The 26,066-nt window shown below is 42.3% G+C and overlaps 2 protein-coding genes across 2 annotated transcripts in view; one reads left to right on the top strand and one right to left on the bottom strand.

The window, feature by feature from the left end:
• LOC133767221 (zinc finger protein 24) overlaps positions 1–26,066 on the top strand; it is a 62,811-nt gene that overhangs the window by 10,365 nt on the left and 26,380 nt on the right. The window lies entirely within an intron of this gene.
• Positions 14,112–25,853, bottom strand: LOC133767219 (zinc finger protein 271-like). The gene is made up of 4 exons (XM_062201537.1): positions 25,590–25,853; positions 25,159–25,383; positions 23,258–23,366; positions 14,112–15,655 (listed from the first exon to the last, which is right to left on the bottom strand). Exons 2-4 carry the CDS (start codon positions 25,249–25,251, stop codon positions 14,205–14,207), a joined length of 1,653 nt encoding a protein of 550 aa, XP_062057521.1. The 5' UTR covers positions 25,252–25,383; positions 25,590–25,853; the 3' UTR covers positions 14,112–14,204.

The following is a 26,066-nucleotide window of genomic DNA, read 5'->3' as shown; positions in this document are numbered from 1 at the left end:
AGGCTTAGGCAAGGCTCTGGGGAAAAGGGACTGGAGCCTCCTTCCCCCAAAACTGGGATGGTGGTTCATAGGAAAAGGAAGTGATGGGCTGTGTAGTTACATCTCTGGTTAGGCTGGGTCCTCACTATAAAAATTGATTTAAAAAATAATTGCTTAGTGATTTTTTAATTTCATCCAGATGATCATTTGTGCCTACAGAGATAACCAGTAATTTTGGGGAATGCCAGGCTCTGATGAAGTGGTAATGTGGCAGTTGCTAAGCAGTGGCATAACTAGGGCCCTTGTTTGGCTTTCAGATGAGCAGTTATGTTTGGGTGTGCAGGCTGCTGATACCTGCCTACTGGCCACTAAGCATTTTGCTGGTGGCTACTAAAATTTTTTTTATTTTTTTTTTAATTTAGGCTCTCCACGTTAAAACCCTGTTGGCATTTGGTCACTTAGTAGTGTGTCACATTTTTGTAAATTGAGGGAAGGGCTACATGTATTGAAATAGAATACATGGCAGGGATAGGATTAGACAACTATACCTATCTTAGAATTTATAGACTGGGAAGCAAGATTGACAGATCATGTGACTTGCATTTGGCCAGTTCGAGGTAAAACTCAAATGTAGTTCTGTGGACTCCAGAGATGGTTTTGTTTTTGCTTTGTTTCGTTTTTTTAACTAGGCCATGAGTGATGGCTGTTAAACTTTGTTCAGTAAATATGTCCTTTTGTGGTTAACAAATGTAAAACTATCAGATATGTTCATTTGAATTTTTTACAGAAATAAATGAAAAAGTCTTTAGTTCTTCCAGATTAAGCATATATATACTTAAGCAAAAATATATTAATAGGCAACTCTTGGTTGCTGTGTACAGGCACTGTTTGAAGTGTTTTTACCGTGGATTCACTCTTAATCCTCAGCCATCATCCCCATTTTATAAGTACTGCACTAGCATTTGCCTCCCCTCCACACATTGATACACATTGTTTTTCATAGCTGTGTATTATTCCATTATATGAATATACTTTAAGCAACCGTATACTGGTGGATAATTAGGATTTTTATGGATAAAAACATAGTTAACAGCCCTATACACATACTTTGTTGCCTGTGTGAGTATTTCTGTAGGATACATAGCTAGAAATGGATTTGTTAGGTCAAAGAATGTACATTTGACATTTGGGAAATACTACCAAAAAGATTGTAACAATTTACAACTCCATAGATGTTAAGAGTGCCTGTTTGCCCATGATCCTCACCAAGGCTGAATCCTTAAAAATTTTTGCCAATCTTGGAAAATTTATCTCATTTTCATTGATTATTAAGAGGAACAGTTTTCATATCTTATTATTTGCATTCCTTGTTGTGAGTTGTTTTTGCTGTTTTATTTAAATTACAGAATGAGAATGACTACCTTTTTGTTGCATGAAACTTAAGTTGGTTGATACATAAGTATAAGAGCAAAGAGACTTCCCTAGTGCTTCTAATTGTATTCCATTTCCCACAGTTTAGTATATGTCCATCTAGTTCCTTTTCCATGCATTTCTATATTAATAAGTATAACTTGTAACTGATTTTTACATAAATAAATACATGAATTGTCCTGCAGCTTGTTCTTTTAGGGGGAGGGACAGGTACTGAGGTCTTTAAATTTCTTTGGTGGTTGAATAGGAAGAAAGTGCCATTATTTAAGTATTCCCCCTCCCTTTTTCCTCTTGCTCTTACACTGCCAGTGTAAACATCTTGAATGGGATCTTTGTTCAGTGTGTGAATCTGTAGGTTGGAGTCCTAGGGTTTGCTTCCTGGTAGACCCATTTTTGCCTTACCAAAGGCCTTTATAACTTATTTTCACTGTGTGGAAAGTGCTTATTTCCCCATATAGTTTTACGTACACTTGGTAGTCTCTATCTGTTGGGCAAAAAAGAAAAAAGAAACCTTCCTTATTTTGCATTTACTTGATTAATGGTGAAATTGGGGTTATTTTCATGTTTATGGCCATCTGTAGTTTTACCGTGGATTGTTGTATCCTTTATTTGCTTTTCTGTTTAGGTTATATATGGCTATCTGTTGTTTCTTGTTGTTCAGCATCTCTTTCCCCATCTTCTGGAAACAGAATCCTTATTTATTGTGGGGAACCCATTCCCTGTGGCTTAGGTGAGCACACAACCAGGCCTCACCTCCTGAGTCCCACAGCGTCCAAGCCACAGCAATTGCAGAATGGGCATGGGACTTTAGCCAGGCTAAGGAGAGCCCTCAACAGAACTTCTGGAACTACTGGAAAGAAGGCTGTATGGAGATCCCAAGGACCATGGAAGCCTGAATTTGGACCAGGTGGAGAGAATCAGTCTGAGGAGAAACTCGGAGGCTAGCAGAAGTGGAAAAAGAACTAAGTTCTGATGTCATTTTATTCTGGAGGCCTCGATCCAGCTGTGCCTAAAGCCTGCCCTACCTCTGGACTTTAAAGTTTTGTGAGCCAATAAAGTCCCTTTCTTGTTTAAGATAATTGAATTGGGTTTCTGTCCTGATTAATATAGGCTATTTGTATTTTCTTATTGATTTGTAGAAAACTTTGTAATTTCAAATTCTAGACTTACTTTATGCACTATATAAGTTAATAAAATTAGCATGGCCTTCCATGATTTGGCCTCTCTCAACCTCTGCCATCTGTTACTTTGTTACTTTGCCTTCCCTACACCACACATGAATTTTAGATTCCAGCAGTAACTCAGCATTGGTATTAAAAGTATCTGTAGATGAGTAGCTTTTCTCTTGCCTGTGAGGTAGTTTTATTCCCATATTTCCTCTAGAGTCATTAGCCTGGGACTCAGAATTTGGTACTAACTGCTGAGTCTGCTGCACTCCTCACATTTCTCTTGGAGCATTCCCCTCAAGTATCCCTGGCTGAGCCCATCATGACACCCCTCATGACCTCCATCCACTTGACCCCTCAATGTGCTTCTCCGAGGCACTTGTTTTATTCTGTGTGACTTCTTCCATGGCTGGAAATGAAGCAGTCAATGGTCAGTATTGCCTGGCACTTCTGATTAGTCATATCCCAAAATGCAGCTTTCAAAGAGATATGCTTTGAAAGTAAATCAGGTCTGACACTGTGGCATAGTGGGTAAGGCCACCGCCTTTGGTACTGGCATCCCATGTGGGCACTTGTTTGAGTCCTGGCTGCTCCTCTTCTGATCCAGCTCTCCACTGTGGTATGGGAAGGAAGTGAAAGATGGCCCAGGTCCTTGGGCCCCTACACCCACATGGGAGACCCAGAGGAGGCTCCTGGCTCCTGGCTTTGGATCAGTACAGCTCTGGGGAGTGAACCAGCGGGTGGAAGATTCTCTCTCTCTTTCTCTCTCTCTCTGCCTCTCCTTTCTCTGTGTAACTTGACTTTCAAATAAATAAATAAATCTTAAAAAATAAATGAAATGTGTGCAAACTCATCAATGAACACATTAAGTGATGACACTCTGGGTCAGGCACTCTTTGGGATTTATATTTATTGCTTAGTGGAAAACCAGCAATAAATGGGAAACATTTCAAAAAAACATGTCATTTTGGTGACTGTTGAGAAATCGGGAGAGAGAACACAAATTTCAAGAAGGAAAGATAATGCAATTTGGATAGGCTGGCAGGGTAGGGTTTCACTGAGAAAATTAAATTTCAGGTAAGTGTAACAAAGCAAGCCATGAGTGGTAGAAGCATGTTCCAGGCATGGGAACAGCCTAGAAGAATGGGGGCAGTGTTTCATTTGTTCAAGAGACAGCAAAGCAATGAGGGGAAAAAAAACAAGAACCAAACAAAAAATGGGAATCTCAAAAGAGGCTAGTGTTGGTTGGAGCCCAATTAACAGGGGAGACGTGGTGAGATCAGAAAGATAGGTGAAAGTGGAAGAACTAGTTAGCCTGCCATTGCTTTAAGTATGACTTTTTTTATTTTTTTTTTTAAATATTTATTTGAATGACAGGTTGAGACAGGTCTTCCATCTGCTGCTTCCCTCCCCAGATGGCCGCAACAGCCAGAACTGCACTGATCTGGAGCCAGGAGCTTCTTCTGGGTTTCCCACTTGGGTGCAGGGGCCCAAGGACTTGGGCCATCCTCCACTGCTATCCCAGGCCACAGCAGAGAGCTGGATCAGAAGAGGAGCAGCCGGGACTAGAACCGGTGCCTATATGGGATGCTGGCACTTCAGGCCAGGTCTTTAACCCGCTGTGCCACAGCACCAGCCCCTCAAGTATGACTTTGAATGAGATGGGAGACCAGTAGTTGAGCAAATGGAATGACATGCCAAGAGCTAAAGCAAAGTCTATATAGTTTTTTTTAAAGTTTTAAAATATTTACATACTTTTTATGAAGGTAGTGTATTAAAAATAGTGAGGTCTGGAAATAAAAACTAGAAGTTATCTATGAGTCCAAAATCCTAATAACACCACACTAACATTTTGATATTCTCATTATACCAATATAGATATTCCCATCTTGTCTGTTAAGCCATTAATTATAATAGAAAAGCCACTGCCTGAGATACTGGCATCCCATATGAACACTGGTTTGAGTCAATCTGCTCCACTTCCCATCCAGCTCCCTCCTCATGGCCTGGGAAAAGCAGTGGAAGAATGCCCAGGTGCTTGGGCCCCTGCCACCAACATGGGAGACCTGAGTGAAACTCTTTGTTCCTAGCTTTGGTCTGGCCCAGCCCTGGGTGTTGTGGCCATCTGGGGAAGTGAGCCAGGGAATGGAAGATTTCTATTACCTCTCATTCTAACTCTTTCAAGTAAATATTTTTTTAAAAAAGAGATGGCGGTTGTCAGGTTGAATTAAAAAATAAGACCCAGCTATATGTTACCCGCAAGAAACCACTTTAAATATAAAAACATAGATTAAAAATTGATGGGACCTGGCACTGTGGCGTAAATGGGTTAAGCCACCTCTGTAGTGCCAGCATCCCATATGGGCACTGGTTTGAATTCTGGCTGTTCCACTTCTGATCCGGCTTCCTGCTAATGCATTTGGGAAAACAGTGGAAGCTGGCCCAAGTGCTTGAGTCCCTGCACCCATGTGGGAAACCTGGATGAAGCTCCTGGCTCCTGGCTTTGGTCTGGCCCAATGCTGGCCATTGTGGCCATTTCAGGGAGTGAACCAGCTGATAGAAGACTTCTCTCTCTGCCTCTGCCACTCTGTAGCTCTACCTTTGAAATAAATCTAGATATTTTTTAAAAAGATTGATGGGGAAAGGCAAATTGTGAGCATTTAAAGATATCAAAACAAAGATTAGCTATGTTTCAGATAAAACAGAGTTCAAGGAAAATTACAGGAAAACATTACATATTAATAAACAAAGATTAATAATCTTTGTTGTGTATGTGCCTATCAACAATGTCAAAATACATGATGCAAAGGACACAATATTGTTAAGATGTCAGTTCTCAACTTGCTCTCTAGGTTCAATGCAACCCCAGTCAAAATTGCAACAAATTACTTTGAGACTATTGATAAAATGACTGTAAAATTTATAATGGAGAGGGAAAGGACTCAGAATAGCTAACACGATATTGAAGAACAAAGCTGGAGTGCTGGAATTGCCCAACTTCAAGTTAGACTTGGTGAAGGAACACAATGAACAGACTAATCCAGAAACAGACCCACATGATATAGTAACTGATCTTTGATATAGGAATGAAGGTAATGCAATGGAAAAAAGGTATATATATATATATATATATATATATATATATTGACAGGCAGAGTGGACAGTGAGAGAGAGACAGAGAGAAAGGTCTTCCTTTACCGTTGGTTCATTCTCCAATGGCTGCTGTGGCCGGCGCACTGCGGCCAGAGCACCACGCAGATCCAAAGCCAGGAGCCAGGTGCTTCTCCTGGTCTCCCATGCGGGCGCAGGGCCCAAGGACTTGGGCCATCCTCCACTGCACTCCCAGGCCACAGCAGAGAGCTGGACTGGAAGAGGGGCAACCGAGACAGAATTCGGCGCCCCGACCAGGACTAGAACCTGGTGTACCAGCGCCGCAGGTTGAGGATTAGCCTATTGAGCCATGGTGCCGGCCCGGAAAAAAGATAATTTCAACAAATGGTTCTGGAACAACCAGATAGCTACATGGAAAAAATATCAAGACAGATATTAACAACTTTCACAAAAATATTAAAAATGAGTCATAGACCTAAATACGACGCAAAAATATGACCCTCCTAGAAGATAGCAGGAGAAAATTTAGATGACCTAGGATTTAAAAGTGACTTTCTAGATAAATCACCAAAGGCACGATCCATGAAAGAATTGATGAGCTGGAATTCATTACAATTAAAAAATTTCTACTCCGTGAAAGACTCTTCCAAGAGAATAAAAAGATAAGCCTCAAATAGAAAATATTTACAAAAACAGATAAGGTAAAGGACTATTAATAAGAATACACAAAGGACTCTTAAAGCACCACAATTAGCAAACCTGAATTGAAAAGTGGGTCAGAGGGGCCAGCACTGTGGCATAGTGGGTAAAATTGCCGCCTGCAGAGCCTACATTCCACATGGGGGCTGGCCTGAGTCCCAGCTGCTCCACTTCCAATCCAGCTTGATGTTATGGCCTGGGAAAGCAGTAGAAGATGGCCCAAGTGCTTGGGCTTCTGTATACACATGGGAGACCTGGAAGAAGCATCAGACTCCTGGCTTCAGGTCTGCCCAACTCTGGAAATTCAGGCCATTTGGGGACTGAACCAGCAGATGGAAGACCCCTCTTTCTCTGCTTCTGCCTCTATAACTTTGCCTTTCAAATAAATAAATATATATGTATATTTATAATGGGTCAGAGAGCTTGACAGATACCTCAATAATGAAAACATATAGGGGCTGGCATTGTGGCACAGTGGATAAAGTCACTGCAATGCCGTCACTGCAATGCTGACATTCTATATGGGTACCAGTTCGAGTCCTGGCTGCTCCATTTCTAATCCAGTTCCCTGCTATTGTGTCTGGGAAAGCAGTGGAAGATGGCCCAAGTCATTGGACCCCTGCACCCATGTGAGACCTGGAGGAAGCTCCTGGCTCCTGGTTTAGGTGTGGCTCAACTCCAGGTGTTGCAGCCATTTGGGGAGTGAACCAGAGGATGGAAAGTCACTCTCTCTTTCTCTCTGTCTCTTCCTCTGTGTACTCCAACTTTCAAATAAATCTTAAATATATATATATATATATATAGTCATAGGTGACACGTATTTGAAAATATGGTCCACATCATATTCATCAGGAAATGCAAATTAGAACAAGAATGAGATAACACTACACATCTATTGGAATAACCAAACTCCACAACACTGATTTCACATCCTGGCAAGGATGTGAAGCAACAATTCCTAGTGGAAATGCAAAATGGTATAGATAGTATGGAAGACAATTTAGTGGTTTCCTTCTTCCTTCCTCCATTTCTTCCTTCCTTCCTTCCTTCCTTCCTTCCTTCCTTCCTTCCTTCCTTCCTTCCTTCCTTCCTTCCTCCCTCCCTTCCTCTCTCTCGCGCTCTCTCTCTCTCTCTTTCTTTCTTTCTTTCCTTCCTTCCTTCCTTCCTTCCTTCCTTCCTTCTTTTTTAAGTACTCTTACCATATGATTGAGCAACTGCACTCCTTGGTATTTCTTTTTCAACCCATATGCACTCCCTTCTTGATATCATCTGATCTTACGTCCTGAAACACTATACAACTCCAAAGTCCGTATTCCCAGCCTAGACCTCTTCTCTAAACTACAGACTCATATATTGCTTTGCCTACCAGATGTTACTTAGATGCCTGTATTAATCTGGATTCTTGAGAAAACAGAGCCTAGGGCAGAATGTTATTGCTCACACCTCAATGGAGTGATGCATTTGCAGAAAAAGATCACTGAGGGTAGCGGGGAGTCGAGCAGGAAGCAGAGAAAGCAAGCATGAGTAGGTTTACTGGAGTGTCTGAGCACTAAAGACGCCCAGGTGTTTAGTCTCACAGAACGCCTGCAGAGCCCAGGGTATTAGCAACTGCACCTCACACCACCATCGGGTGAGAAAGAGCGAAAAGGGTTTTCTGCAGACTCCCCTTCTGGTCAGAATTTCTATCACGGGGCATCAATTCCTCCATACTTCCAGGTGGCACCATTCACGCTCTTCAGCAGCAACCGCTAAGGAGTCGGGCTCCAAGACGCCAGCATAGAATGCGTGGCAGGCCAGCAATCAAGTGGAAGGAGCTACCTCAGTGGTAGATGTGCCAGGCAGTCTCAGAGGGTCATCAGTATCAGAAAATGGAAAACTCTGATCCTACAAATAAGATGAGGTTTGGAAACTGGGTTTGGCACAACTAACTAGACATCTTAAACCAACATGCCCCAAAACAAACATTTAATTTTCCATCCAAACACGTTCTTCATTTTGTCATCGTAGAAAATAGTGGTTTTCTCCTTCCAGTTGCTTGAGCTAATAGCTTTCCTGCTTGCCCTACTTGGCTCAGATCTAAAAACAGCAGCTATGTCCCAGGGCTTGGGTCATATCACTGTTATACTTCCAAATATCTGTTCTTTGAGACCTGGTGCTTTTATTCATATTAATTTTTATTGACATAATTCACGTCATTAAATATGCCCTTTTAAATGTAACAGTTCAGGGTTTTGTCACTCTTTGGGGTGTCTTTTTATTTCCTCACAGTGCCTTTGTAATCTTCTAGTGTCGAGACAAAACCCGGTTATCTTTTCCTTTGATTACTTATGCTTTGGTGCCCTAGCTAGGACATTTTTGGTTAATCCAAGGTCATAAAGATTTATATCTATGTTTTCTTTTAGGAGAGCTTTAATTTTAGTGCTTACATTTAGATCTTTGATATATTTTGAGTTAGTTTTTAAAAGGTTTATTTATTTATTTTAAAGACAGAGAGACAGAACGAGGGAAGGAGGAAAGAGAGAGAGAGAGAATGAGGGAGGGAGGGAAGAGAGAGAGAGAGAGAGAGAGAAGAGAGAGAGATCTCTTCTGCTGGTTCACTTGCTGAATGACAACCACCAGGGATAGGCCAGGCTGAAGCCAGGAGCCAGAATTCCATCTGTTTCTTACCTGGGTGACAGGAACTCATGTGGTTGAGCCACCATTTGCTGCTTCCCAGGTACACTGGCAGAGAGCTGGATCAGAAGCAGAGTAGCCAGGACTTAAACCAGCACTTTGAACATGGGTTGCAGTGTCTTAACTCCAGATCAAATACTCATCCCATTTTCTTCTTTATGGTAATAGAGTAAAAGGAATTATTATTATTATTATTATTATTTTTTGACAGGCAGAGTGGATAGTGAGAGAGAGACAGAGAGAAAGGTCTTCCTTTTTGCTGTTGGTTCACCCTCCAATGGCCGCTGTGGCTGGCACATCGTGCTGATCCAAAGCCAGGAGCCAGGTGCTTCTCCTGGTCTCCCATGCGGGTGCAGGGCCCAAGCACTTGGGCCATCCTCCACTGCACTCCCTGGCCACAGGAGAGAGCTGTCCTGGAAGAGGGGCAACCGGGATAGAATCCGGTGCCCCAACCGGGATTAGAACCCGGTGTGCCGGCGCCGCAAGGCAGAGGATTATTTTCTTAATTTTGTTTTCATGTTCATAGTTCACTGTTATAAAAATACAATTGATTTTTGTATACTAATCTGGTATACTGTAACTTTTTAAAAAAGATTTATTTATTTGAAAGGCAGAGTTACAGAGAGGCATAGGTAGAGAGAGAGAGAGAGAGAGAGAGAGAGAGAGAGAGTCTTCCATCCGCTGGTTCATTCCCCAAATGGCTGCAATGGCTGGCGCTGGGCTGATCTGAAGCCAGGAACCTGGAGATTCTTCCAGGTCTCCCACATAGGCTCAGGGACCCAAGGACTTGGGCCATCCTCTGCTGCTTTCCCAGTCCATAGCAGAGAGCTGGATCAGAGGTGGAGGAGCCGGGACTCAAACCGGCACCCATATGGGATGCTGACACTGCAGGCGGCGGCTTTACCCACTGTGTCACATTGCTGGCCTCACATTGTTTATTCTCTGTCTGTGCTCACATGTGTATTCCTTTGAATTCCCTCTATATTCTCAATATATGGTCATGTGTTCTACAAAGAGAGATAGCTTTATTTCCTCCTTTCTAATCTGAATGCCTTTTATTTCTTTTTATTGTCTGATGGACCTGGCTAAAACCTCAGTACGATATTGAAAATAAGTAGGAAGTGTGAATATTCTTGTCTTATTCCTAATGTTAGGAGGAGAACCTTCAGCTTCATCATTATGATGTTAGCTGTGGTGTTTTTATAGATGCCAAGGTATCACGTTGAGGCAATACCCTTCTAGCCCTAGTTTGCTGGATGTTTTTTTTTCTTTCATATATCTATGAAAGCCATACACACACACACACACAGTGAAATACTCTTTGGCTATTTCAAATTCATTTTTGGGGGGGATTCACTGAGGTGATTATGTAGATTTTTGTCCATTTTGTTAATATCATGCATAAGGTTGATTTCCTCAAGTTAAACCATTTTGCATTCCTCTGACTGATTACAATTTGTGAGTGATCCTGTACCTGGTGGGGAGTCTGCCTGCCCTGCCCATGCAGGAGATTGAGGGGGCATGGCACACCATGCCTCCTGGGAAAGACCCCATAACCTGACTGCTGGCAGGCAGCAGGAACCTCAGGCGGATTTCCACCAACCCCAGCTCCCAGTTAAAGGGCCCTGTAATTGCCAATCAGGTAGACAGCTCCCATGTGTGGTCCAGGCCCATTAGGACCACCTGGAAAGCTATCCTGGCTACATGACCTTCAAGCTGATTGGAGAAGCATAGTGGCACCAGTATCAGTTCTATTCTATAGAAATACTGTTGCCCTGAATTAGTTATGCCCCTTCTTCCTGCCCTTTAAAAGATGTGCTTGGCTATTAATAAAGCAGACATATTCACCAAAACTTGTCTCCGGTGCTTCTTGCCGAAGAACACCATCGCCTCACCATCCCAGCAGTGTAGGGGGCCTCACGGGTTGAGCCTGCAATAATTGGTCAGAATGTAATCCTTTTCATGTTGTTGTATTCAGTTTGCTAGTATTTTGTTGAAGACTTTTACATATATTCATAAAGAATATTATTTGTTCTTTTCTTGCAAGGTCTGTCTGGTTTGGTTTCAGAGCAATACTGGAGTCATTTTGAAAGGCTCTTTCAATGTTGTATACATCAGTTTTCCTTTGTGCCTCATTTATTACAAAGGATATCAATGAAGAGATGAATAGGGCACGGCATGTGGGAAGGGCTGCAGAACGTCTATGCCCTCCTGAGACATGCCACCCTCTAGGAACCTCCATTTTGGCATTTCTGAAAGCTCCACAATCTTTTTGGATTTTAGGGAGGTTACATTACACAGGCATGCTTGGTCATTCGTGACTGACTCAATCTTCTACTACCCTCCCCTCCTGGAGATCAAAATGGATTGGGGAGAGCTGAGATTTTTTTTTTTTTTTTGGACAGGCAGAGTGGACAGTGAGAGAGAGACAGAGAGAAAGGTCTTCCTTTACTGTTGGTTCATTCTCCAATGGCTACTGCGGCTGGCGTGCTGCGGCCAGCACACCATGCTGATCCAAAGCCAGGAGCCAGGTACTTCTCCTGGTCTCCCATGGGGTGCAGGGCCCAAGGACTTGGGCCATCATGCACTGCACTTCTAGGCCATAGCAGAGAGCTGGACTGGAAGAGGGGCAACTGGGACAGAATCCGGCCCCCGGACCAGGACTAGAACCCAGTGTGCTGGCGCCGCAGGTGGAGGATTAGCCTAGTGAGCCAGGGCGCCAGCTGAGATTCTAAACTTCTATCACACAGGTGGTTCCCCTGGCAACCAGCCCCCCCCTTGTGATCCTCTAATAACTCAGTTCAAAAGTCACCTATTAATAAGAACTTTGGTATGGTTGAAAGGGACTTGCTATTGATAATAAAATACACTCCCTTCATCTTAATTGCTCTATCACTACAGTAGAGAAATTCCAAGGGTTTTAGTTCTGTGCCAGTAGATGAAGGTAAAATGCAGCAGTCCACTCCTTACTGGAGTTTCATAACAGGATCTGAAAATAGTGGAAAATTCCGTAAGTACACAATTTTTAAATCATGTACCATTCTTAGTGTGATGAAATCTCAGGTCATCCTGTTCTGTTCTGCCAAGGACAGATATGTCCATCACATCCACACTGTATATACTACCTTCCCATTAGTAGCAGTCTGGGTTATTATTAGATTGACTGTAATAGTACTGCAGTGCTTTTACTCAAGTAATCCTTGTAGATTTTATTTAATGATGGTCCCCACGTACAAGGATAATATGCTGGAAATTCACATATGCAAGAGAACCTGAAAAGTGATTTCTTTAAGTAAAAAGGCAAAGGTTTTTGACTTAATAAGGAAAGAAAAAAAGAAAATCATATGCTGAAGTTGCTAAGATGTACAGTCAGGATGAATCATCTCTCCATGAAAGTGAAGAAGGAAATGAAAATTCATGTTAATTTTGCTGTCACACTTCAAATTGCAAGTAATGTCCACACTGCATGAAAAGTCCTTATTTAAGATGGGTAAGGCATTAATTTACAGAATTTGGTACTATCTGTGGTTTCAGGCATATACTAGAGGTCCTGGAACATATTCTCTTATGGAGAAGGGGGGATGACTGTATATATAATTCATATTACACCTATGATTTTTTTTTATTAAACTTTTATTTAATGAATATAAATTTCCAAAATATAGCTTATGGGTTACAATGGCTTCCCCCCTCCCATAACTTCCCTCCCGCCCGCAACCCTCCCCTTTCTCACTCCCTTTCCCCTTCCATTCATGTAAAGATTCATTTTCAATTCTCTATGTATACAGAAGATCAGTTTTACACCTATGATTTTTGTTCAACTTATACATGAAAAAATAGAAAAATCTTTACACTTTGACAATAAGGACATTTCTTTTTAAAATTGTTTTACCTTTAAAGAAGCTGTGATTAAATGCTGTGAGAGGTGATTTCAAGCCAATAATTGCTATAGGCTGCATTATTAAGAGGAAAATAAATCCATAAACATTACAGGAACTTGCATAAGCTCATGTTCACCAAGAAGACCAAAACTAGGAAAAAAAAAAAACTGAGAAAAAAGGCACTGGAGCCATCTAGTTAATAAGTTTTATACCAGAATAGCACAGCATATTCACATACAAGGAATTTAAAGATAGATATCAAGCATTAGCATTAAATAAGTCTCTCCAGTTATCAGGGGATAAGTGTGATGTTAGTGTATGTGTCAGTTAAGAAAAACAGGGTATTTAAGTTTTCCTTACAGTCTCTAAAATAAATTTTGTTATGCAATTGGTAATTTAGGGTCACTAAAGCTTGGAATCCTAATACTACTACATTGTTTTCTGACTGACCACCTCTCTACACTGGCTTTTGTAACACCTGATACATTCTGCATTAATATTGTTACACATTTCTTACAGTGATACAACTCTACTGTTAGATTATGTCTAAATAAGACTAGAGATATTCTTACATGATAGCAAAGACAGCAACTTCTGTTGTTGCTGACATACAGTAAGAATTTAAATCACATCAAAAGTTTTCCCATGACTTACAGGACTCTTCATCACATTTAAAAAAAAATTATTTATTTGAAAGGCAGAGAGAGAGAGAGAGAGAAATTTCCCTACTGGTTCACTCCCCAAATCCTCCCAATAGCCATGGCTGGACCAGGCCAAAGCTAGGAACTCAAAATAGATCCAAGTGGCAAGGACCTAAATATCTGAGCCATCACTTTCTGCCTCCCCAAGTGTTCTTTAGTAGGAAGCTAGAAATTGGAAGTAGAGCCAGGAGTTGAACCCAGGCACTCCAACATGGCATACAGGTGTCTCAAGTGGCAACTTAACCATTACACTAGATGCCCATATCCAGATTTTTTCTTAATTTTAGTAATGTTTGACTCCAAGTTAAACTTGCATGATAAAAACTGAAGTACTGTTTTCTCCCCAGTGTGGGTTATTTTTTAAAACGTAAAGTAAGAGTTGAATACTGATTGAAACCTTTTTTGTACTCATCAATAGCATTTTGAAGATTTTTTTTTTTTCTGGTATTACTTCTCCAGTACTAAATAAAGTTGGTGTATACACAAAAGGTTTTCCCACATTCATCGTATTTAGGCTGTCTTCACCAGAATGGACTGTCTGATGATTAATATGAGAAGATTGGCTAAAACTTCTGCTGCTCTGGATACACTGGCAGGGTGTGGATTCTGTGTTCAGTAAGCTCTGTGCACGCACTGAAGGCATTCCCATAAGCATCATATTTATATGGCTCTTCACCAGTGTGGGCTCTTTGGTGGTTAATGAGATCAGAGCGCCGACTATAGCTTTTGTCACAGTGACCGCATGCATATGGCTTCTCCCCAGTGTGGATTCGCTGGTGATTAATAAGATCTGAAAGCCTACTGAACATCTTGCTACATTGATTACAAGGGTAAGGCTTCTCTCCAGTGTGAATTCTTCGATGTTTAATAAGGTTTGAGTTTTGACTGAAACTTTTGCTACACTGATGACATGGATAAGGTTTCTCTCCAGTGTGGATTCTCTGATGTAGAAGAAGATCTGAGCTCTGACTAAAGGCTTTCCCACACACGTCACATTTGTATGGTTTCTCCCCAGTGTGGATTCTCCGATGTAGGATCAGAGCTGAGCAATGGCTGAAAGCCCTTCCACATTCAGTACACTTATATGGTTTTTCCCCAGTGTGAACTCTCTGGTGTTTGATAAGGGCTGAGTTCTGACTGAAACTTTTGCTGCACTGTGTGCATGGATACGGTTTTTCTCCAGTATGAATTCTCTGGTGAAGGATAAGGTCAGAACTCTGACTGAAGGCTTTCTCACAACTGCTACAGTGATAGGGCTTTTCACCAGAGTGCACTCTCTGATGTTTGGTGAGGCCTGAGCTTTGGCTAAAACTTTTATTGCACTGTTGGCATGTATATGGCTTCTCTCCAGTGTGTATTCTTTGATGCATAACAAGATCTGAGCGGCGACTAAAGCTTTTATTACAATGACTGCACGGATAAGGTTTCTCTCCAGTGTGGATTCTCTGATGTAGAGTGAGATTGGAACTCTGACTGAAGGTTTTCCCACACTCATCACATTCATAGGGCTTCTCACCTGTATGAATTCTTTGATGTTTAACAAGCTCTGATCTTCTACTAAACATTTTACTGCACTGACTACACGGGTAAGGCTTCTCTCCAGTGTGAATTCGCTGGTGATTAATAAGATCTGAAAGCCTACTGAACATCTTGCTACATTGATTACAAGGGTAAGGCTTCTCTCCAGTGTGAATTCGCTGATGCAGAACCAGGGCTGAGCTCACACGGAAGGCCTTTCCACATTTATCACATTCATAGGGTTTCTCCCAATGGGTTCTTTGATGCCTAATAAGGCCTGTACTCCAAGAAAAGCCTTGTCCACACTCTTCACAACTGTATTGTCTTCTTTCAGTGAGGTTCCGATCCTTTTCATTTAACTTATCCCCAAATTCACAGAATTCTCTGTCTTCAGAATCCTGGAGAACATCCTCTTTAGAGTCTCCAAATCCTTCAATTTTCACTGTAATTTCCTTTTCTGAAGCTGCCTCTCCAATCCTGGTCTGCGTCTCACCATCTGGAACAATAAACAAAATTCAAATGGAATGTGGTCTCCATACTGCAAGAAAGTTTCAGGTAAAAATGCCATCACAATATTGAAGTGCTCCAAAACACTGGAAATTACCTGTGAGGAAAATAAGTAATGGATCCCATTAACCATTTCTGTTTGCCACAGAAGATTTGGGAATAATGAAAAGTAATACAGTGAGTTGGAAAGTATGGCTAAATTAAGAGCTTCTACAAAAGCAATTTATTAAAATACACAAGGTAAGCAGTTTGAAAGAGTCTAAAAAAGGAAAAGAATTTGGGCTTTATTTAGAACTGTCCAGCTACTTGGGCTAATATTATGGTATTAATAGAAAAAAAAAAAGAAACAAAAGGAAAATACAATGTTTCTATTACTTTCCATCTTCTCTATCAATTTTAAGTGGTACTAAACTGATTGTTAACATATCAATGGAGCACATACTGTGTTCTAAGTACTTAAACAATAAAATCATAAACAGGAATGATGCCACTGCTTAAGTATAGCAACCACTTAATACTGAGTTTTTATATAACTATTTGAATTTATTGTATGAAAATATCCTTAGGCTTCCAAAAAAGTTACAAACTTAACACTCTGGAAATTATGGCTTATATTCTCACCCATATGGAGGGCTATCCTACTTTCCATAAATGGGCTATCCTAATTTCCATAAAATATGCAGGAAAATGGTTGATTACATTGGGAAAAAATGTGAGTCAGCTGGCCAGAGTTAAAAGGAATTCTGAGAAACTTTATTGCATATACTTTAGTACTGCTTGACTATTTTATCACCAATGTTTTATTAGGTATTTTCAAAAAATGAATGATTCACAGTAAAATTGTTGAATTAAAGAATACTGGCTGGTGGCCGGTGCCGTGGCTTAACAGGCTAATCCTCCGCCTTGCGGCACCGGCACACCGGGTTCTAGTCCAGGTCGGGGCGCCGGATTCTATCCTGGTTGCCCCTCTTCCAGGCCAGCTCTCTGCTATGGCCCGGGAAGGCAGTGGAGGATGGCTCAAGTGCTTGGGCCCTGCACCCGCATGGGAGACCAGGAGAAGCACCTGGCTCCTGGCTTTGGATCAGCACGATGCACTGGCTGCAGCGGCCATTGGAGGGTGAACCAATGGCAAAAAGGAAGACCTTTTTCTCTCTCTCTCTCTCACTATCCACTCTGCCTGTAAAAAAAAAAAAAAAAAAGAATATTGGCTCACTGGGCTAATCCTCTGCCTGTGGTGTCAGTTCTGTCCCAGTTGCTCCTCTTCCAGTCCAGCTCTCTGCTGTGGCCCAGGAAGGCAGTGGAGGATGGCCCAAGTCCTTGGGCCCTGCACCTGCATTGGAGACCAGGAGGAAGCAGCTGGCTCCTGGCTTCGGATTGGCACAGCGTGCCAGCCGTAGCAGCCATTTGGGGGGTGAACCAATGGAAGGAAGACCTTTCTCTCTATCTCTCTAACTCTGCCTGTAAAAAAAAAAAAAAGCAAAAAAAAGAAAAAAGAAAGAATATGATACTGGGGCTGGCGCTGTGGCTCACTTGGTTAATGGCGCCGGCATCCCATATGGGCACCAGGTTCTGGTCCTGGTTGCTCCTCTTCCAGTCCAGCTCTCTGCTGTGACCCAGGAGGGCAGTAGAGGATGGCCCAAGTGCGTGGGCCCTGCACCCACATGGGAGACCAGGAAGAAGCACCTGGCTCCAGGCTTCAGATCAGCCCAGCGCCGGCCGTGTCGGCCATTTGGGGAGTGAACCAACAGAAGGAAGACCTTTCTCTCTGTCTAAAAAACTCTACCTGTCAAATTAAAAAAAAAAGAATATGATATCTATATTTGTATATGATGTTGAAGTAAAAATTAATATGGCTGTAGTTGGGTCAAGAGAGAAAAGTTTCTAAGCCTCAGAAATCATGTTTGACAGGCTATGGTTTACTTCAGAGTCATAAAACCCCTCAACCTGTAACTTCCAGATCAGGAATGTAGTCTGGAAAGAATGTGCTTGTAAGACCCCAGATTGTGACAGTTTTCAATCTTGGGACTTTTCAAAAGACTTATTGCTTCCTGGTAACTCCCTCATTATCCCCTCACAACCAATCCTGTATATAGCTAAATGTCTGAACAGACCTTCTGCACCAATCTCAATTCATCCAAAACACCTTGTGCAACTAACAGGGCCAGCTGAAAACTGTTATTTCACCTCACCTCACTGTTCCCCCTTTCCCTTTAAAAACATAGTCTGCCTTCCCTTGCCAGAACATTTGTTTATCTTCTAACTAAACCTGTGTCTCCTGGTTTGCAAATCTATTCTGGACCTGCAATCTTTGTTTTTATTTTAACTTAATTTCTTGATTTACAAATCGTTTTAACCTGATTTCTTGGTTTACAATTTGTAGTGTTAAGTACAAGAGCACAGCCTGATAACACCTATGGCTCTGAAAACTGGTTATAAGATGATGGTAAAGACACAAAAATTCATCCTCTTTTTCTGGAAGGAATACCTCTGGACATGTTGATAGGTGTTTTGTATGGGAAATATAGGAGCTAGAGTGATCTGCTTTTTCTAACAGATATGTCAGTAAAATTAAGAGAACAGTATGCTCAAACTATGACCAGAACTATCTGACAGGGGATGGCTGACCCGGTAGTCACTTGATTTCAAGGAACTTGAGAGAGATGCACCACAGCATTATCTTTTGCACAGAGGTGACGTCTTTTAAGGTAGCATGTGCTTCTCTATCTCAAGCTAGCATCTCTTAAATTCTTGCTTGCTTTCAATATAAGGCTAAGGGACTTTCCAATGTGACAGAACTGATTCTTGAGAATTTATCTAATTCTTCCATATTAAGTTGTTCATTTTCAACAGCACTATATATTCAGTCTGGAACAAGAAGAGCTTGAATGCTAGTTAAAGCTTCTTTCATGGTTATCCACAGTTGTTTTCTGCCTGAAAAGTCCCTCTCCCAGAGTTCCTCTATTCTGTTATCATCTCCAAATGGATCTAAGGGTGGCATCACAGATCAGAGGGCTGAGGAGTAAGATAAACAGCTGTTTTCAATCTTTATGCTCACTGTAGGTACATGTTTCTGCAACTGTATCTGAAAGGAAGTGGAAACTTCTAACTATCCAAGATGAATCTTAATTACTAGTTCTTACAGTGGGATGAACCTGAGGCTGTTCACTAAATTGGTGAGAAGTTCCCTTGCAGGGGAGTTAGTGACAATCAGGGCACGTTTTGGACAGCTGTCTTTGAACATGTTTCTTGGATTTGACCTGCAACCACTTCCCAAATTCTTACGCATCAACATACAAAGACGTAGAGAAACAAACATACATTGCTCAGGTGACCATATAGTTTGGTTAACATGCTTGTCACTGATTACCACGGACATCTGTCAAATTTTGTTAAAGAGCCTGTAAGACTCTCATACTTCCTATTTTGTTTTTCTTTTTAAGATTTATTTATTTGCCAGAGTTATAGAGAGGGAGGGATGGAGTGGGGGGGAGAGGGAGGGAGGAATGGAGTTGGGGGGGAGAGGGAGGGAGGGAGAGAGAGAGAGGGAAAGAGTGAGGGAGGGAGGGAAGAGAGATCTTCCATCCACTAGTTAATTCCCCAAACGGCTGCAACAGGCCAAAGCCAGGAGCCAGCAGCTTCATCCAGGTCTCTTATGTGGGTGCAAGGGGCCTAAAACAGTGTGCCTGGGTTCAAATTCCAGTTCTCCCAATTCCAGCTTCCTGCAAATGAACATCCTAGGAGTCAACAGGTGATGGCTCAAATAGTTGCATCTCTGCCACCCATGTGGAAGACCTAGATTGAGTTCCTAGCTCTTTGCTTCAGCCTGCCCCAATTCTGGCTGTTGCAGGCATTTTGGAAGTGAACCACTGGGCAGAAGGTCTCAGTTTGTCTGACTCTCTTCCTTTCAAACAAAATACATTTTTTTTTTTTTTTAATTAGAAAAGCAAGGAAAACCTAATGGTTAAATGCTGAATGCTTTTCTCCTAGGAACACAGAAGCAAGGCAAAGATGCCTGCTTTTATCACTCTATTCAATATTTCTATCAGTGTAATAAGATGGGACACAAACTGATTCTAAACTTTATACAGAATGGCACAGAAGAGTCTAAAACATTTTGGAAAAGAATAACAAAGCTGGAGAAGTTTCACTACCTGATTTCAAGCTTTACTACAAAGCTATAGTTTCTAGGTGGTGTGGTACTGCTATAAAGATAATTTACTACTACAACAGAACAGAATCCAGAAATGCATGTACACTTGTTCAGCAAATGTACCAATTCAGCAGCAAAAGACAACTTCTTTTCAATAAAACTGTTGGAATTGTGTATCATGATGACAAAAATGAACCATGACTTTTTCCTCAAACTATACATACAAGTTAACAGAAATGTAACATTAAGCATAAAAGTATGAAGTATTTAGAAGAAAGCACAGGTTAGCATATTCATGACTGGGGGAGACAAGGACTTTAGTTAGAACACAAAAAACATGAATCATAAAATAAAAAATTAACATCATAACTGTAAGTTTCTGCTCTTCAAAAGGCATTACTAAGAAAAGAACATTCAAGACACAGATAGAGAGAAAATATTCACAAAACACGAATCTGACAATGGACATAAATCTGGAATATATAAAGAACTTTTAGAAATTAGAAACACAACTCAATAAAAAGAAGAAAGTATTAGAATACACAACTATAAGTCTGATGAATAGTCAATAAGCACATGACAAAGCACTCAAAACTGCCAGACTGCCAGTAATCAGGAAATGCAAATTAAATCACTTGGCACTAGCATGGCTAAAGTAAAATGTCTGACAATACACACAAGTAACATAGTAAATGGTTAAAGACTGATAGCCATGTGGCACAGCATTAAGCATCCACTAGGGATGTCTGCATCTCACACCAGAGTGCCTGGTTCGAGTCCTGGCTGTTCCACTTCTGATCTAGTTTCCTGTTAATATGCAATGTGGGAAGCAGCAGACAATGGCCCAAATACTTGGGTCCCTTCCACTCATATGGGAGACACTGAATGAGTTGTGGGCATCTGGCTTCAGCTCTGACTGTTGTGGGCTTTTGTGGATGGAACCAGTAGATTGAAGATCTCTTTCCATCTGTTTGTCTCTTTCTCTCTCTTTCAAATAAAATGAAAATAAATAAAAACCTTAACAAAAGGTTGATAAGAATGTGGAACAACTGGGACTCTCATACACTGCTGATGGAAAGGCAAAATGTTACAACTACTTTGGAAATTCCTGCAGTTGTTCATAAAATTAAACATGATCTTACCATATAATTATTTCTAGGTATTTGCCCAATAAAAGTGAACACATACATTCACACACAGACTTACACACAAATATTCAGGGTAGCTTTATTAATAAATAGTAAAAATGTAAGTAATCCAAATGTCAACAGGTAAATCAATAAACAAATTATGATATAATAGAATACTACTCAGCAATAAAAAAGAATTACTGATGAAATAACAATAAGCATGAATAAAAAATTCATGCTGTGGTGATAGATGCATTAATTTGATGGTGGTAATTTCACAACATATATATATATATATATATATATATCAAATCATCATATTGTACAGTTTGAATGTACATATTTCAATTGTGCCTTAATAAACCTGGGGAAAAATTCCACCAAGGAATATAACAATAAAAATAATTTCTCTCCAAAGTAAAAAAAAACATATAATAATAAAAGTATATATTATACACACAAAAAATCATGCTGAACTAAAGAAGCCAGGTATGAAAGAGTATGATTCTATTTACATAAAAAATGTTACAGAAGCCAAATCAAATATATTGTGGCAGAAAGTGAACCAATGGTTGCATAGGACTGAGGAGGGACTAGGATTGGAGTATAAGGAAATTTTTAGGGGGCACGTTGACATAAAGGGTTTTTGTTTTGATTGTGAAGATAGTGGACATGGGTGTACAAATATGTCAAAACTCATCTAAAAACATAATTAAAAGGGGGCCTACTTTATTGTCTGTACATTATGTCTCACTGAATTAGACTTAACAAAAACCAGTAAGAATGCATTAGACTTGAACAATACAAATAAACTCTGTTGCTTCATTTCTCCTCATTACTAATTCTTTTTAAAAATCTTTAAGTAATTCCTAAAGTCTCTGTGTTTTAAATATTTTATACACAGAAAAAAAAGTATATATGTAAAGAAATGAATAATAATAATGTGACAAATGAAACTAAACCTTCTATTCAGCTTGACAAGAGAAACATTACCAGAATATTTCCCACAGCCTACAGCTCCCCTGCGTGTACTTCCCTGGTCCTGCTCCCCCCCATCCCTTCTCCAGTTAACCTTGTCATCACATGCTGAATTCTGTATTTCACTTCTCTGGCTTGTCTTCAGGACTTTACCAAATGTCTGTATTTTTAACAAAATGTTGTTTGGTTTATAACAAAACTGAGTTGGGCCTCTCTCCCCAATTAATTTCTGGAAGCCCACCCCTGATGTGACAGTATTTAAAGACAGGTCCTTTAAGGAGAGAGTTAAAGTTAAAGGAAGTCACAGGGTGGGGCCCTAATCCATGGGACCAGCAGAGGAAGACACCAGGGATGCATGCACACGGAGAAAAGGTGGCCACGCGCAAGCTGGGGAGAGGCCTCAGGAGAAACCAACCTTGCTGTGCCCTCAGTGTTGGACTTCCAGCTGCCAGACCCTAAGACATAGATTTCTGTTGTTTAAACCACCAGTTCGTGGTATTTTGTTCTGGTAGTCCAATGCAGGATATTTCTGAACCTTATGTATTTGTGGAATTACACCACATGTATTTTGTGAACTGCATTTTTTTGCTCAACTTTGTTTCTATTGTAGTCTATCCAATGTTCACCACTACAATGTGACATAAACCACAACACATTTACCTGTTCTCCTGCAGTTAACAAAACAGTGCTGGTATGAGTATGCTTGCACATTGATCTTGGTACAAATATGAAGTGTTGGGCTGGTGCTGTGGCGCAGCGGGTTAATGCCCTGGCCTGAAGCACTGGCATCCCATATGGGCACCAGTTCTAGTCCCGGCTGCTCCTCTTCTGATCCAGCTCTCTGCTGTGGCCTGGGATAGCAGTGGAGGATGGCCCCATGTGGGAGACCCAGAAGAAGCTCCTGGCTCCTGGCTTTGGATTGGCACAGCTCTGGCCATCATGGTCAACTGGGGAGTGAACCTTCGGATGGAAGACCTCTCTATTTCTCTGCCTCTCCTCTCTCTGTTTAACTCTGACTTTCAAATAAATAAATCTTTAAAAACAAATGTGCAAGTGTTTCTCTGGGTTATATAAACTTAGAATCTAATTTATATTGGGGTCTTCAACTAGATACTTCCAAAGTTGTTGAACCAATTCACACTTCCATCAGGAGTGTCTAAGAATTCAAAGGTGTTCTACATTCTAACTAAAAGTAAGTCTATTCCCTGTTAAAATTTGTATTTCTTTATTTCAGAGGGAGGGAGAGAGGGAGAAAGAGAGAAAACTCCCACCTGCTGATTCACTCCCGAAATGCCCACAATGGCTGGGGCTGGGCCAAACGGCTGTTCTTTACCTTTTATTTCTGTCTCTCCAAGAACTTTCTGAAGTACCTTTATGTATCTGCGCAGTCTCCAACAATGACTCTGGAACTGGTCATGTGACTTGCTTTGGTCACGGAGACACTAACAGATGTAACAAAAACATGAGTGTGAAAAGTGCTTATGTATCAGAGAAATTGTCCTGTCTGATCTTGGAAACTGGCTTCCCTATGAAAAGTCCAGCCTAGCTTGCTAGGAGATGCAGTACCAAAGCCACAGCCAGCACTGTCAGACATATGATTGAAACGTAGACCTTGGTCCCAGGAAAGCCACTCGCTGACTGAATGAATGACCCCAGATAAGATCACGAGAATCAAATCTGCCTAAACAAAACCAGCTCAAGCCAGTGACCTACAGAACTATAAGAATATGATCTAAAAATGTCAGATGTATGGGGCCGGCACTGTGGTGCAATGGGTTAAAGCCCTGGCCCACAGCAATGGCATCCCATATGGGTGCCAGTTTGAGTCCTGGCTGCTCCACTGTTGATGCAGCTCCCTGCTGATGTGTGTGGGAAAGCAGCAGAGGATGTCCCAAGCCCTTGGGCCCCTGCACCCATGTGGGAGACTTGGAAGAGGCTCCTTGCTCCTGGATTTGGATTGGTGAAGCTCCAGCTGTTGGCAGCCATCTGGGGAGTAAACCAGTAGATGGAAGACCTCTCTCCTCTTTCAAAAAAACAAAATAAAATCTTAAAAAAAAAAAAAAGTCAGATGTTGGGATTGGTGCTGCAGCATAGAAGGTTAAGCTTCTGCTTGTGGCACTGGCATCCCATGTGGGCACCGGTTCAAATCCTGGCTGTTCCAGCATCCCAGATGGGCACTGGTGCATGTCCCAGCTGCTCCTCTTCTGACCCAGCTCACTGCTAATGGCCTGGGAAAGCAGCGGAAGATGGCCCAAGTATGTGGGCCCCTGCACCCATGTGGGAGACCTGGAAGAAGCCCCTGGCTCCTGGCTTCAGATCAGCACAGCTCTGGACATTGTGACCACTTTGGGAGTGAACCACTGGATGGAAGACCTCTCTCTCTTTTTCTCTCTCTCTCTAACTCTGCCTCTCAATTATCTAAAAAAAAAAAAAAAAAAAAAAAAAAAAAAAACCAGATTTTTTTTTTTTTGGACAGGCAGAGTTAGACAGTGAGAGAGAGAGACAGAGAGAAAGGTCTTCCTTCCGTTGGTTCATCCCCCAAATGGCCGCTACAGCCGGCACACTGCGCCAATCCGAAGCCAGGAGCCAGGTACTTCCTCCTGGTCTCCCATGCGGGTGCAGGCCCAAGGACTTGGGCCATGCTCCACTGCCTTTCCGGGCCACAGCAGAGAGCTGGGCTGGAAGAGGAGCAACCGGGACTAGAACCCGGTGTGCCAGCGCCACAGCGGAGGACTAGCCTAGTGAGCCACGGTGCCAGCCTAGCCAGATGTTTTCAATCACTAAGTCTGGGTTCCATTATTCTAGAGTCATAGACATAATTCTCAAAGTAACCACCAGGGTATGGATTATCATATACTTACAACATGAGGACAAAGAACCGCAAAGTTCTGAGTAAATTACTTAAGCTAGCGACAAAGCTAGTATTCGAACTCAGGTTGTCAGATTCCAAAACTTTTAACCATGCCCCCTGTAGTAGACTAGAAAGACGACTTGAAAAAATTTTACCAAACACCTTCAGACCTAGGAATAAGGAGATCATAAAGGGGAAAGTGGGTATGTCCGGAGCCTCAAAAAAGAGAGAACTGCCTGGGTATGTGATCGCTAGAATGTGAATACAGCCACGGCATGATGCTGGGAGCACTGGAGAAATGGCGTCGCCCAGCAGGGCCGAGGGTGAGGCCGTGAAGCACCCAGACGCCACCCCACCCCGGAAAGCGGCACACTGCTCCTCACCTGCCGGAGGCTGGTGTCCTTGAGGTTCATAACTGCACTGGATCTCCATGGGCGGCAGCTGGACGCCTCAGGGAACAGATGGAGAAGCACCATGTCCTCTGTGAGCCTTCCTTGTCCACCTAAGGGTCCGAGGCCCGGAGGCCCCCGGGCACCCCTGGGCTTGGTAGGGCGTCATTATGCAGGCTAGAGATGTGACTTCTCAGACGGGGCCGCCAGAGACATCCTCTAGATTCAAACGAAAACAAAAATCTCGTTTAACCTCAAAGGGCTTCTACCTCAGATTTTATTCGGCCTCCGCCCCGTCATCCAGGGAGTCAGCCATTGTAGCCCCCACTCCACGGCCAGCGACGGGGGCTCCTGGCACCCCGATACGGGTATAAATGGAAAGAACCGGGGGACGACAGTTTCGCATTCGTCCTCGTGGTTCATACCGTTACTTGCTGCCTTTTCTATACAAAAACGACTCCTTCGCTTCTCCCAACATTCACACATTCAGGCTGCCCGCTGATTCGCGCAGACTCAGCTAATAACGCCACCTGTCTCCCCAGCAAAGTTTCCGGCCTCCATTCACGGCACCCGCAGCCCGGCAAGGGCGCACTGGGCTAAAAACGGGCCCTGGCCGGCTCTCCGCGACCCCGACACACCACGTCGGCCTCGACTCTCCCACGCAAACGGCTTCCAGGCGGCGATGCCAGGCCGCTTGCCAGGCAAGCTCACTCCCGAGTCCCTCGCCTTCCGCGACCCCCCATCACCCGCACCTCGACATGGTCTCCGAATGGCTTTTCAAACCTCGCACGCGGCTCTCCAGCCATGGCCCTGTCCTCTCTAGGAATGCGGGAGGATCGCGCAGCTCTATGGCCAGTCTCTGCGCACGCGCGGGGGCGTGCGGGGTACGGAGGGGGGAGGGG

The sequence above is a fragment of the Lepus europaeus genome, chromosome 9 (genome assembly GCF_033115175.1).
Source record: "Lepus europaeus isolate LE1 chromosome 9, mLepTim1.pri, whole genome shotgun sequence".
Lineage (NCBI taxonomy): Eukaryota > Metazoa > Chordata > Mammalia > Lagomorpha > Leporidae > Lepus > Lepus europaeus.
Note: the sequence above shows the minus strand (reverse complement) of the source record. Positions and strands in the feature narration are given on the sequence as shown.

What these genes read in the sequence shown, in the direction of transcription:
- LOC133767219 (XM_062201537.1), bottom strand. Translation starts at nt 25,251, where the DNA reads ATGGTGCTTCTCCATCTGTTCCCTGAGGCGTCCAGCTGCCGCCCATGG. An exon ending in AGGACACCAGCCTCCGGCAG is followed by an intron (nt 23,367 to 25,158) that starts GTGAGGAGCAGT and finishes TACATCTGTTAG; the next exon opens with TGTCTCCGTGACCAAAGCAA. An exon ending in TGGAGAGACAGAAATAAAAG is followed by an intron (nt 15,656 to 23,257) that starts GTAAAGAACAGC and finishes TTATTGTTCCAG; the next exon opens with ATGGTGAGACGCAGACCAGG.